At 41.4% G+C, this 14,244-nt stretch overlaps 1 protein-coding gene across 2 annotated transcripts; it reads right to left on the bottom strand.

Annotated features, from left to right (window-relative positions):
* Window positions 1-2,262: 2,262 nt before the first annotated feature.
* ZNF24 (zinc finger protein 24) lies at window positions 2,263-13,264 on the bottom strand. Of its 2 annotated transcripts, none has more exons than XM_059139357.1 (4): window positions 13,159-13,264; window positions 10,707-11,209; window positions 10,305-10,452; window positions 2,263-7,708 (listed from the first exon to the last, which is right to left on the bottom strand). In XM_059139357.1, exons 2-4 carry the CDS (start codon window positions 11,124-11,126, stop codon window positions 7,170-7,172), a joined length of 1,107 nt encoding a protein of 368 aa, XP_058995340.1. In that variant the 5' UTR covers window positions 11,127-11,209; window positions 13,159-13,264; the 3' UTR covers window positions 2,263-7,169. The 2 variants fall into 2 exon arrangements, with proteins under 2 accessions (XP_058995340.1, XP_058995339.1); XM_059139356.1 differs by lacking the exon at window positions 13,159-13,264 and adding an exon at window positions 12,474-12,799.
* Between the last annotated feature and the right edge of the window lie 980 nt (window positions 13,265-14,244).

Genomic DNA, 14,244 nt, shown 5'->3' with positions numbered 1-14,244 from the left:
GATATTTAGGGCTGGATAATTTGTTATGCATTGTAGGCTATTTAGCAGCATCTCTGGCCTCTACCCACAAGACGCTAGTAGAACTCATCTTGTCTGGTTGTAACAATCAAAAAATATCTCCAGATGTTGCCAAATGTCGGGGAGGGCGGGCAGTAGTGGCAGGCAAAACTGCACTTGAGAACCAGGGTTCTGATATCCTATGAATTGAGATTTTCTAACAGGTACCCTTGGTGAGCTCCAGTGATTTTTCTCTCTCATCCTTATGGATGTTTTTTTCCCTACCTCAGGTAGTTTCCCTATACAAATGTGCTCTTCAGTACTCAGCTGGAGGTGGGGGGGTGCATTCTGCAGCTCTCCAGTGTTCCCTGTTTAGTTCTTTCCTATCTGGTACATCGCCTGGCAAAAGCCACCACTGTGGCCTCCCAGAATCCCTTGCTCTATCTTCTGAACTTAGGGAGTGTGCCAGGCTCCGCTTGAGTTCTCCTTACCTGTGCTGAGGCCTAGCACAGGTAGTAATAATAAAAAAATTATTTACCTATCTCCAGGTAGTAAACTGAGACAACCCAAGGTTGCTTCACTTGTTTCCCATCTCTCAGGGCTCCCATCTCTGATTCTTTATGGTATATATTTTACATTTGTTCAGGCAAGTTAGATCTGGTCATCTTGGCCCAATGGATTGTGTTCATGATTTAAAAACAAAACAAAATTTGCATCATAAAAAATCCAAGAGAGGAAAATTGATAATGCAAGATGGAGAATGTTGGAAACATGTCTTTGAGTAAGTATGAGAGGACAGCTTAAAGCCAGTAGAGGATTCAGGCAGAAGCACAGATGATCCAAAATTAAGAGGAAAGAAGGCATTAACAAACCAAGATATGGGCACCTTACCCCTCTCTTTTTCCCCCTGTTGTAAATATCAGTGCAATAGGTACAGATGGGGATAGGTATAGACAGAACATTTATATATGTGTATAGAGAAACTTAAAATGTTAATGGGATGTTACTAAGATTGTAGACTCATGGGTCACTTTTTGGGTGATTTTCACTTCTAAACTCTATTATTACCTTCATAAAGAAAATATGCAAAGGGGCGCCTGGGTGGCTCAGTTGGTTAAGCGGCTGCCTTCGGCTCAGGTCATGATCCCAGCGTCCTGGGATCGAGTCCCACATCGGGCTCCTTGCTCAGCAGGAAGCCTGCTTCTCCCTCTGCCTCTGCCTGCCACTCTGTCTGCCTGGGCTCACTCTCTCTGACAAAATAAATAAATAAATAAATTATTTAAGAATTTACATATGGAGCTGGACACTTTGTTCTATTCTTAGCACTTAGTTATGCTACTTCTTTGCCCAAAAATGGTCTCCTATCATAACCCTACCAATGACTAACCAGGTCTTGCACGATCTGGTCCCCTTTCCCTTATTTATTTGCAGGCTAACCCCTTATTTTACCTCATGTTTATTCTTCGTCAGTGACTCTGCCCTCTTGCTGTTTCCTGAACAAATCAGGCATTGCTCCCACATCAACCTTTTTGCACTTGCTGTTCCCACGCATGGAATGTCTCTCCTCCAGTCTCATGGCTTGCTTTCTTATACTTATTCCCATCTTTCCTCAAATTTCCCTTTTCCCCCCAATATTTTCTCATCATTCATTCACATGGCATATGAATATGCATTTCCTTTTTCTACTGCTGTGTGTAGTTTCCACACACAGAAGCAATAGACGTGAACTCTTAAGTTTTGGATGTTAGCAACTTCAAATCCCCAGGTCTGATAATAAAATTAGGGCCCCAGAGAATCGTATTTGGGGAGGGGAGGGTAAAATGATGGCCATGGGGAGGAGCTTCAAGGGTCACATACAGGCGAAGTTTGAGGTGAATATTCAAAGAGCAATGGTTGGAGGTGGGTACAGCATAGACTTGGCAGCATAATCCCCAGTCCTGAGTCCTAGATTAATGAATGAATCTATATGAAGGATGGAAGAGAAATGTCAGACACAGTTGTGCAAAAAGCTTCTCTTCCGCAGATGTTCCAATGCCAATGCTTTGTTATTGTTGGAATGTAAAATGTTATGTATGTGGTACAGACAGGGTGGAGTAACAAGTGGCAGAAGCTGACAGAGGCCAAGTCATGGAAGGCCATGCTAATTTTATTAACCTATACATTGCATAAAGTGTTAATTCTAGAGTTTAGAATTACAAAGTTTTTCTACAATTCAGTAAGAAAATACAAAGAACCTATATTAATCAGGACAGAAACCCAATTCAGTTATTTTAAACAAGAAAGGGACTTTATTGGCTCACAAAACTTTAAAGTTCGGAGGTAGGGCAGGCTTTAGGCACAGCTGGATCTAGGGCCTCCAGAAAAATGACATCAGAACTGAGTTCTCATTTCTTTCTGCTAGCCTCTGAGTTTCTCCTCAGACTCTCTCCACCTGGTATAAATTCAGGCTTACACAGTCCTTAGTTCACGGAATCTCTGTAGAGCCTTCTTTCCAATAGTTCCAGCAGAAGTTCTGTTGAGAGCTCTCTTTAGCCTGGCTTGAGTTACATGCCCATTCTTTTAATCACTGTGGCTAAGAAGCTGCAGGACTCAGGAAGGCCAAACCGGGTCACCTACTCATCTAAGCCACAGGGAATGGGTTCCCCACAATAAATAAGGATTCTGTTACCAGACAATGGGAAAAGAGATGCTGAACAACAACAAAAACCCCAAAACACCCAACAACATAGATCCACACATAACCCAACAGAAAAGCTATTATAGGTAAAGGACATGAACAAACAATCCATGATAAAAGTGGCCAATAATAAACATGAAAATAACCTCAACCTCACCATTAATCAGGAAATACAAGATGATTTTTTTTTCTTTTTTGCCCATTAGATAGCAATTACCAAGCGTAGGTAAGGCTATGTGGGGAAATGAGCACTTTCCATACAAAGGGTAAAAACAGAAAGTTATGAAGACCTTTGGGAAGGCTAAGATGGGTCTATCAGAAAGCATATCCTTGGACCCAACTATCCACCTCATACAACTCCATCCTAACATGTGCACAGAAATATATGAAAAAATGTTTCCTTTGGCAGTGTAAATAGCAAGAGAAAAAGTTAAGGGAATAGTTGAATAATGGGATTTTCATAGTATTGCATCCTAATCAACCATTAAAGAAATGTAAAGACCTCAGGATTTTTGAGACTAAAGGAAAAACCAGAAAAAGGAAGGTGAACAATACATATCTATGATTTTATGTAAAAATAGCATTTATTGTTATGTATATTCATATGGAAATGTATGGAAAGGCAGCTAGATGGATTTATGTCAAACTGTGGACGGTGGAATGTGACTGGAAGTGCTGGAGAGAAGGGCCTCTCTGCTCTTATACTTGTGTATTTAGTATAATGAGATGGTAGTCATTTATACTTTCATAATTAAAAAAAGAAAAATGGCAAACAGCTCTCAACAGGAAATGGAAATGGCCAATAAACATAAAAAGATGTTCCTCCTTATTAATAAAAAGACGAATTTCACCTACCAGAGTGGGAAAAACATTCAGGATTCAGGGTTGGTGGGAGTGGGGGCAAATAGGCACTCTACTGATGGGAGTTGCAAATTGGTACCATCTTTTTGGTGCTAGTTCTCAACACTTTAAATGTGCACATTCTCTGACCTGATAAATCTATTTCCTGCTATTTATCCTACAGAAATAGTATCCACACAGGCAGCAAAATAGATGGATAAGGATGGTACCTATCCCTTTATAATAAAAAATTGGAAAGAACTTCCTTTCCATCAATAAGGGGTTAAATAAATTACTGTATATTCATGCAATAGAGCAGTGTGCAGCCATAAAGAACAATGTCTACATCAAGGTGAGAGGGAGGGGAGGCAATTTTCAGTGCAGTACATGGAAAACAGGGATATGTACCTACCTCATATGGTTGCTGTGAGGACTAAGAGCTAATCCATGGTAAAGCGCTTCCAACAGTGCCCATGCGCAGCAACCTCAGTGTCAACTATTAACACATTTTGCTTAAATATGTATATTCCTAAGTCTGGAAGAACAGCAAACCAAGTAAGTATTACTTCTGAGGAAGAGTGTGAAGAGGAATATCCTTTTTCCATTTAACACTTCTGTACTGACATTTAGAAATCAAGGTTGAACAGCCATCACTCACTACACCGTGAAAAGATAGATACCCCTGTTAAGTTCACAGGGGTAAATTACAAACTAGATTTGAGTTTTAGCTCTAATTGGCCACATGCAAATCACACAATCTCGGAATCTTTCTTTCCTTGCCTACCAATCTAAGTGAGATAGGTATAGTGACTGATCTGAGGCCTGGTGTGCAGATTATCTCAATGCATACAACCCTCCCTTCAATTTACTAAATGTGATATGCACATTGCTAAATCAAATTCGGGGGATTTAACCTCCAAGAAAACCAAAAGAAACTTTAGCAGTAATGAGCAAATGCTCAGTAACTACTGGGCAGTTATCAGCGGTCTGCGTGCCGTGAACAATGACTGCTCTTTTACTAACCAAACAGATGGCACTGCTTGGCAATGGACAGCTCACTACTTAATCAGAAGCTGGGCAGCCCCCAGATTGCTAACTATGACTATCTGTGGGGGTATAAATTAATGTCTGGATGAAATAATACATCACTGAAGAGTTACTTTAAATCAATTGGTCTAGGGACTTAGCCTAATAGAAGATGGTGATTACACAGACTACCACTTCTTTTCCCATATACCCTAAAATCCAGTCTTTTTGGGTCCAGCCCAGTTTCCCCACAGAGCCTTGCCTTAGCTTCAGAATCCCTTCTAAACAACGCACAGGTATCAGAGCTGACAAGATAAACTCGTATATGCCAAGTCTAACACCACTTTTTCTAAGCTCTGACATTATACCAAACATCTTTGGCATTTGTGACAAATGTACCACAGGGAAGCTTCTTTGTATACAGGAAAGATGTAAGATCTAAAAAAAGGGTGAAATTCTAGCTATTGAGAGGTTGCTCCCTTCTTACCTACTCTGATACAAGAACTCTGTCATTTCAGCAGAAGTAGTAAAAATATGCCACTTCAAAACCTACTTGGAAAGAAGCCAGTTATAAATAAATAAATCAACTCAAGATCGTTTTATCTTAGAGCGGAGGAGTTTATAGCTTTATTGGACATTGACTTGTTTCCTCTCAGCCACAAAGAGAAAAAGACCCAAACAAAAGTCCCTACATTTTCTTGTATAACTTAAAATACATTATATCATTACTACATATTTATACTTCAATAAATCTTAATCTATAAAGCACATTTCTTATAATTAATTGTTATCAGGAAATCTATAAACAAGCTCCATTCTGCCTCACTTTTCCACCAGCTGGCCTTGCATTTATTACTATGCTTTTTAACAGGCTCATGCAAATCTCACCTTCCATTTTCAAATTTGATCCAAGCACCAGATGTAACCAAAATCTCTGGAACTGTGAAATCTTTTTATTCACATGGGTCATTTTCCACACAATTAATGCCCACTATAAAGAAGTCTTTCCTCATATTCTCTATTTTAACTTCCAGAGTTTTCCACTAAACAGTAAAACCACAGTACTTGGGATTCTCAGCCAAGGAGTATATAATCCTACTACTACAATGTATTACTTTTTATACATTTTTTAAAATGTGTTAAGACTTAAAATTAAAAAAAAAAAATAGTTCAATCAATTCTGATAGTTAATAAACTAGTTGTTAATAACCTATTTTTAAATAGAACAATCCATTCAACTTAACATGTAAGTACAACCTCAATGCTATTAGAGATTGATTAGTTTTTTTTAAAAAAGACCCACAAACCTCCAAACTGTGTTAAAAGTTTCTTGGACTCACCTCTGAAGATTGCTGGAGAGCTGAATAGCTCTATGAGCGGAGTCTTCTTTTCCCCCAAATACACACCCTGGTAAGAGAACTATGGCTCTGTGAATCTCAGAGATGACCTCCCCCAGGACTGCTCAGACAGAGGGAAGCAGCTAACCCACATGAAACAGCTTTAGACCAAATCCCCAATGATTTACAGTGGTAGAAATATCTACCTACCTAGGGTAGGGTTACAGTACCTAGCACAGTGCCTTGTCGGTAGAAAATGTTTAATAATAAATGCATGGCTGTTTTGTTAGCCTGGTGTGCAACCCTTTTGTACCAAAAGAATAAAACAGCAAACCTGATACTTGTTGCCCACCTGTCATAGATTTTTATGTCCTTAACCAAAAGAAGGAAAAATAATAAATTAGATCTTCAAGTCTCTTGCTTTCTAAAAGCCAAGACAGACCATTACCCTCCTGTTTACATTTGCCCTTCAACACTGCCGTTCACTACAAATTCTTCCCTGGTGTTAGAATGTCTACTCTCATAGTTTTACAAGTGTTTACTGTTCACTGTCCACTTTCTACTGGTAACACAGGAGACCATGATTCTCATTAGTGGGATGCCATCAAATTAGACAGGACAAGCGGTGTTTGAGTTTCCCTGCAGGCAGATAATTACATTGAGATAAATTCTTGATATACTTCAATTCTTGGATCAAAGTATTTGTCTTGCCCAATCTAGGTGTCCCATTCACTTTTTGATCTTTTATCACCATCACTTCTTATCTGAGTTTTAAGGCTCATTTTACTTTGAGGCTTTTGGTCATCCTTTATCTTCTATTTTCTGAAATGCATATTCAAATTAGGTAAAAGGAAACAGAAGGGTAAATCTTTTAAAAATGGTTTCGGTTTTCAGATTTTATGATTCCTATGTTGCCTTTTAATGTAGAAGGGAATGTATCCTTGCAAAGAACATTTTAATGATCAACAAAGAAATAATGTATGTCTAAAAAGGAAACTTTAAAGGGACAAAGAATCAGGTAGTTCATTATTTGGAAAAGTAATAATATAAATATCACATGGAAGATTTAAGCATTAACACCTGAATTAAGTTGAAAATTTCAGTTTCTAGGCAGGTATGACATCATTTCTTTCAAGATAAAATAATGGTGGGTGAAGATTTTCTACATTTCCCAGTGGATTTTCTAACAGTCTATATAGGGAAATAAAACTATTATTTATCATTTCATGTTTTTAATTTTGTCTTCATTTCTGAAGAAAAAGACCTGAGTGCTGATTTTTTTTTGTAATTTCTTATACTTTCACAACATTCAGAAGTTTTTCTGCATTGTGTCTTCGCTGATGTCTAAAAAGATTTGAGCTTTGACTATAAGATTTCCCACACTGAACGCATTCATAAGGTTTCTCCCCAGTATGGATTCTCTGATGATTAATGAGCCCAGAATTCTGGCTAAAGGCTTTTCCACATTCAAGACATTTGTAAGGTTTTTCTCCAGTATGGACTCTCTGATGCTGCACAAGGATAGAACTTCTGCTGAATGCTTTCCCACATTCAACACATCCATAGGGTTTCTCCCCACTGTGGATTCTTTGATGAAGAATGAGGGCTGAACCCTGACTGAAGTGTTTTCCACATTCATCACATATATGCTGTTTCTTTCGAGAGGGATTTCTCTTTCTTTCAAATCTGCCCTTGGGGAAACAGGCTTCTCCATACTTAAAAATTTGAGGAACACCTATATTGAGAGTGCCAGGAACTTCATGAGATTCTGCTGCTGAAGGAATCTCCTGCTTTGGAGCTAGCGCTCCATTTTCAGTCCTACCATCATCGTCTGAAATAAAGAAAAAATGTTATTATCACTTGTTTTCTATTCTGGAAGGAGAGAGACCTAAAGAAAAATTTAGTAAAACTGAACTAAAAGTAAAGAGCCTGCATATATCTACAAAGAGCACTCTGAAAACTGGTGGTAAGGTGGCCTACTCCAAAAAAACCAAAAAACAAAAAACAAAAAAGGGAAACAACCGATTAAGAGGCTAAGGGAGGTAATGGCATGCTAACATAATGAGGAATTAAAAGGTTATTACCTGAATAAAAGTGGTAACATAAGCACATGGGCTATACTGTACTAGTCAGAAAACAATGGGCAGAATGATGGCAAATTCTAAGACTGTCAGACAAAGTGATGCAAGCTAGGTCTGGTTGAAATGTCATAAGAAATATAAAACTGGCCACCAGGAGGTCATTACAATATTCTTTTGTTCTGAGGAAAGGAGAAATTACATCAGATTATTACGGTGTAAATAACAAGCAGTGACTATTTCTGAAATGAGCAAGACCAGGCAGATTACAGCTAACACTACACTAAAAGCAGAACCCAGAAGATGTCCTAATAAGAAACTGAAGATAAGGGGCCCCTGGGTGGCTCAGTGGATTAAGCCGCTGCCTTCGGCTCAGGTCATGATCTCAGGGTCCTGGGATCGAGCCCCGCATCGGGCTCTCTGCTCAGCAGGGAGCCTGCTTCCCCCTCTGTCTCTGCCTGCCTCTCTGCCTACTTGTGATCTCTCTCTCTGTCAAATAAAATAAATAAAATCTTTAAAAAAAAAAAAAAAAAAAAGAAACTGAAGATAAGCTGGGGGTATCCTCTGTTAACTCAAGACATAACACATATATTCAACAATTCTTGCAAAGTGACAGTTTTCCTGTAAATAAAGGTTGCCCTACTTGGTATTTGCCATGGTACTTAGAGTTATTATTTCTAAGCCTCAGTTAAATGAGTCCAGTGAAACAAAAAACTGAATTAACTACCAACATGGTACCCTTAAACTCCCGCAAGAAGCAGTATGAGCAATTCTCACGTCAGACTTTCCTGAAAATTCAAGCCTTGAAGAGTGCAGTTAGAGGGTGAGCAGCAGCAATCAGAAAAGTGGTAAACAGTGAGCAAGTCTATAATGATTACGAAAGGGATCAAGTCAAGAGAGAAGACTAACAACAAGAGACTGAAGGATGCAGTGGATCAGGGAGGAGTGGAGACATGAAAAACAGATAAACAAGTGTTAAAGTTATGTGGGGACAAATGGCACAGAAAAAAAGTTCCCCAGTGTGGCAGAGACCAGATCCCTGAAATGAGGCCACTTACAAATACGGGAAAACTATTCTAAAATTCAGTCAGACCCCTGAAATGAGGCCATTTACAAATACGGGAAAACTATTCTAAAATTCAGTCAGGGGAGAAATTTTCTACCCAAGAAAATATCACCTCCAATGACCAAGGATAGTGGTTCTCCAACTTCATTCCAGAGAAGACTGTTTCACGAAACATGTAAAACTACGGGCTCTCAGCAGACGTCAGCCTCACCCCGCCAGTTCTGGTCACCTAGCACTGTCCTCTCAGATGGGAAGAAAACGTGATGAGACCCCATCTGTGGCACACACAAGCATTATTTACAACTTCCTCATTGAAAGATTCTCAAAGCAGTCTCAAATAAATATGAACACAAACCCAGCAGGCTTAGGAATATACTGGGTTGTATCAAAGTACACTAAGTCTATGGTGTCAATTTCCAATATACTGGGAAAGACTAATTTAAATGACTTATTATAATCATGAGTTTTTTATTTTTCTGTGCTTAAAGCATATTTTAGCTACAGAGCCTATTTTTGCATAAATACCTGGAAAATGTTAAGAGTTTTATCCAAGGATCATTTCTATAAAAGATGCTTCTTAGGAAAAAAAAGGCTCTAAGTAGGATGTTGAAGAAAAAATAAAAATAATCAAAAATTTAGAAAGACTTCAGTGGTCAGCAACAAAAAGAATGGATTTGAAGAGGTTTCAGGTAAGCCTATAATGCCAAGAAGATTAGGCAGGAGACTGAAAGGATATGAAACAGATGACAGAGAATACTGCATGCAAAATAAGGGATTTAGAGGCGTCTGGGTGGCTCAGGTGGTTAAGTGGTTAAGTGTCTGCCTTCGGCTGAGATCGTGATCCCAGGGTCCTGGGATGAAGCCCTGCGTCTGGCTCCTGGCTCAGTGGGGAGCCTGCTTCTCCCTCTCCTCTCCACTCGTGATCTCTGTCACACACACTCACTCTCCAAAAAGTAAATAAAATCTTAATAAGTAAATAAATAAATTAAAAAGGGACCTAATCTACAGGTGGGTGCTGGCTCAACGTAAGGCAAATGTCAGCCTGAAATGGGCAGGTCTTCAAGAGGTAAAGGGAAGAAAAGGCTGATGATGTTAATGCCCAAGAATTAAAAACTGCGGTCTGCAAACCATTGTAAAAATCAAGATCCTATAGTGTGTCTATGTCTACAAAACCAGGTTAAGGTGATTATTCCCTATCCCCTAGTGGGAACAAGCAAGGAGTTCTGGACAAAAAGCCCACACTCCCCTTATTCCTCTAGCCCACTTGGAGTTTTGGTCCTCACCACAATGCCTTAGGGAATGGAGCTCCCAGGATGCCCACTTGAGCTGGTTCTCCACAGCATCAAGCTCAGAATTTGGTAATCCCTGAGCTTCATCTTGAGAAACTATTTCCTCTACCAGAACTTCCCGTTTTCGTCGACGGAGAGAAACCTGGAAAAAATGAAGTTTGGCTCAGGTGAGAAGAAATCTTACAAGATTCAGAACTAAAAAAACGCAAGAGAAACCATAACGACACACATACTGCAGGGGCCTGTATGACAAAGCATGGTTAGAGGGGAACAGTCGGGGGGTGGGCAAGGTGGGGATAAACATTATTTTTAATTTGAGCAGAATTAACTAAGGAGCTTTGCCTACTGCTATATGCCAGTGCTTCTGACCCAGGAGAGTAACACGAGCAGACTCACTGGCTGTCCTGGGTCATCGAGCTCACTCTCTAAATCCTCCAGCACTGTCACGGCCTCCTCTCCATTCTCTGGATGATGCTCTCGAACCCAGGTCTGCAGTTCCTTGGGTAGGATGGCAACAAACTGCTCCAGCACTACCAGCTCCAAAATTTGTTCTTTCGTGTGTGTCTCTGGCCTGAGCCATAGACGGCAAAGTTCTCGAAGCTGGCTCACAGCTTCACGGGGCCCAGGGGAATCCTGGTATCCAAACTGCCTGAATCGCTGTCGGAAAACCTCTGGATCAGGAAGATGGCTCCAGGGGATGCTTGATCCCTCTTCACCATCAGGATCCTCCTCCAACTTCACTCTCAGAATTTTTTCCTCTTCATCTGGAGTTGGGATTATAAGTATTGAATCTTCTTCCACGGACTGTGCAGACATCCTGATTTATAATACTTAAAGAAAAGTCAATCAAGGCAGGATACAGGCCTCAGGGAAATACCCTGTTTTCTTCACAGGCACTCCTGAGGGACAAGAAATTAAAACAAACAAACATAAATAACCAAACATCCTAAGAATCTGAACATATACGGATAAGGAAGTAAAAGATACTTTTTTCTTTTTTAACCAGATTAAAAATTCCAATCAATAACCTACAGAAGCTGGCAAACTATAGCTCACAGCCAAATCTGACTTGCTACCGATTTTTGTACAACGCGTACTGAGAGTTTTCATTATTACATGGTTGCAAAAAACCATAAGAATACTTCATGATATGTGAAAGTGATATGAAATTAAAATGTTTGAGTCCATAAATAATTTTATTTGAGTCCATAAATAATTTTATTTGTCCACGGTTCATGCTACAATGGCAGAGTTGAGTAGTTTCAACAGACACAATAGTCTTAAAAATCTAATATTTACCATCCAGCCCTCTAGAAAAAATTTGGCCAATATGTGACCTGCTAAGTCAACAAACCTTATTTCAATAATCAAAAGAGTCCAAGTAGGAACCTGTCCAACTCAGTGTTTTTTTAAATGCGTTTAACCCTGGAACACATTACTTGCAACTCAAGACTTGTTGTCCCTGACCCATGCAGTTCAATTCAAAGCAGGGACTGCTTTTCTGTTACTGTTTAAAAATTATTTAACAAAATGCTTTTAGGGGTTATGTTTTTTAAGGAGTTAAGAAAGATCTTTTAAATGTTCAACAACTCCCTGGGATTAAAATATGTGTGAAAAAATATCCACTCGCTCAGTAACAGATTAATACTGAAAAGAAACCTAACCACTAGGTGCCATGAAATGCAAATACTATTGTCACCCACGACACCGTAACTACATTTAAATCCATAATGACCCGCACCGATCACCGCAAATTCAATGAAGAGAAGGGACTAGTGTAACACCATAACTTCTTGCATCGGCCGGCCCAGATTCATCATCTCACACTGGATGACTCACAGCTTTCCCAGCTTCTACCTTCAGAGAAACCCTGTGCTGCGATTTCTGATCCTTTCCTTGTATTTGCACAGTCATGCCCATGCCATCATTTACAACACATACTAGGAATGAGCCATGCAGCTACTCCGTGTATCTATTTAGGGCCCAGAATCTGAAAACCAAAGATTTCACAAAACCTCCTGTAATCCTAACAAGGTTCATCAGGTTATCAGAATAAACCTTATCAGAGAAGGAATGCAGACAGGTTTAATTACTCTGGAGTGTGGCGGCCTTTTAAATAGGGTTTAGCCAACAGATTCGTTGGTTCCTATTCCAGGACCCTACCTTATCAAAGCCTCTATCATTCTACAGGAAAGATATCTCTCTCCCTTTTAAGTTCTCTTACGGCAGCCTGCTCCTGGCCCGTCAAGGAGGCGCAAGGAGGGAAGGCCCGCGGTCGCTACAGTGTTTGGGAGGGGAGCCGCGTTCCAGGTGATCTCGCCTCACTTCCGCGGAGTTCCACTGCAAATCCCGCTCCCGCCCCGGCGTCCACCAGCTCTTCTTCCCCTTATTCCCGCCGGCGGATTTCAGATGACCGAAGACCACACTGCCCCAACAGCGTCGGGGCGACGGCATTTCCGTCCGCGTCCAGCGGAACTACAAGCCCCGACAGCCCCCGCGCAAGGCCCGCCCTCTCCCACCTCCGCCCAAAACGAGTCCCAGAACCCTCCGCGAGACACCAGGCCTCGAAATAGAACAAAACCGGCCGATGGGGGAGGGGGAGGACCGAGGGTCGCGGAGGGCACAGGAGATGGGGGATTCTCCGATGGTGCTGAGAGTCCAATCTGGCTTTCCTTCTACAGCTATCCGCCCCCCCACTACTGGACCCGGCGACCGCGGCCTGTCCTCCGCGCTTCCAGGGAAGCCAAGGAAGGTCCCCGCCAAGCTTCTTCGCTGACTCCTGCCAAGAGGTCCGCAGCCTCTTAGCCCAGCATCCCCCTCACCCCCTTCCCCCCATGCTCGCGCAAACCTCCAACTCAGGATCCGCAGCAGCTTCGCTGTCCAAAGCAGACGCAGAAACGCCTCTCACAAGCCGTTTCCCAGAAGCCCCCGGCGCGGACTGCTTCCGGTCTGCGGGTCCCAGGAGGCGGGGAGAAGCGAAGCCCCGCGTTGCCATGGAGATGCGCCCCGGGCGGGGGAGGGGCGGCACGACGACAATGACCGCTTTGAGGCTGCGCTTGGCGTCGCGCCTCTCTCCTCGGATAGCGGGGAGTTCTGTGTTCCGCTTAAGAGGAAGAGAAAAGAAAGAGAGAATTCTGCCATTAAGATCGTCTTTACGGTTTCACAAGCCGTCTCACAGGCGGTATTATCTCTTACGAAGCTCACAGTAACCCTCTGAAAGAAGTACTAAAAGCGGGTATTTATGAGTGCTTACTACATTGCACCAGCTACCTATATTGTCGTTTCACAGCAGGTCTGTGATGGCAAGAACTTTTATTGTCCCCATTTCACAGCCGAGGTAGATAACTGAGGCACAAGTAAATAACTTGCCTAAAGCTCATAACTAGTAAGGGGTGGGGGGAATTTGAAACCAAAGCATGACTCCAACCTTTGGCTCCCACGCATGTTATGCAGCTTTATTTTGACCAAATTATTTGTCAGGCAAGCAAGACGAGACTCTTAAGAGCTTTGGCAGTGATCTCAGTGAATTCGCAGAGTGCATGGTCATCTTCTGACTTCAGACTTGACACTTTATACCACAAAACAGCTGCTGACGTTTTCATTTGAAAAGTAAGCCAGCCCACTTCATTCCCCTATTTATAGGCCTTCAAAGGATCCCTACCGCCTTAAGTGTGATATAAAAACTCCTTACACTGGCCTGCAAGGGCCCCTGTGGTCTGTTCCCTGCCTCCTGACTCTGACTTCAGCTCTTAGGCTCGTTGGGACCCTGGATTCTTAGCCTCACTGGAAGTCTCCCCACCCTTCCTACCAGAGTAGAGTGATCTCATTTATTCATTTCCCCATTCTTTACTTTTTTTTTTTTTTTTGTATGTAAGTCCCATAAGGTCAAGGACCTTGTTTGTTTTGTACACCACAGTATCCCCACCTAGTTCTA

The sequence above is a fragment of the Mustela lutreola genome, chromosome 11 (genome assembly GCF_030435805.1).
Source record: "Mustela lutreola isolate mMusLut2 chromosome 11, mMusLut2.pri, whole genome shotgun sequence".
Classification (NCBI taxonomy): domain Eukaryota; kingdom Metazoa; phylum Chordata; class Mammalia; order Carnivora; family Mustelidae; genus Mustela; species Mustela lutreola.
This window is presented reverse-complemented; position numbering and strand designations above follow the sequence as displayed.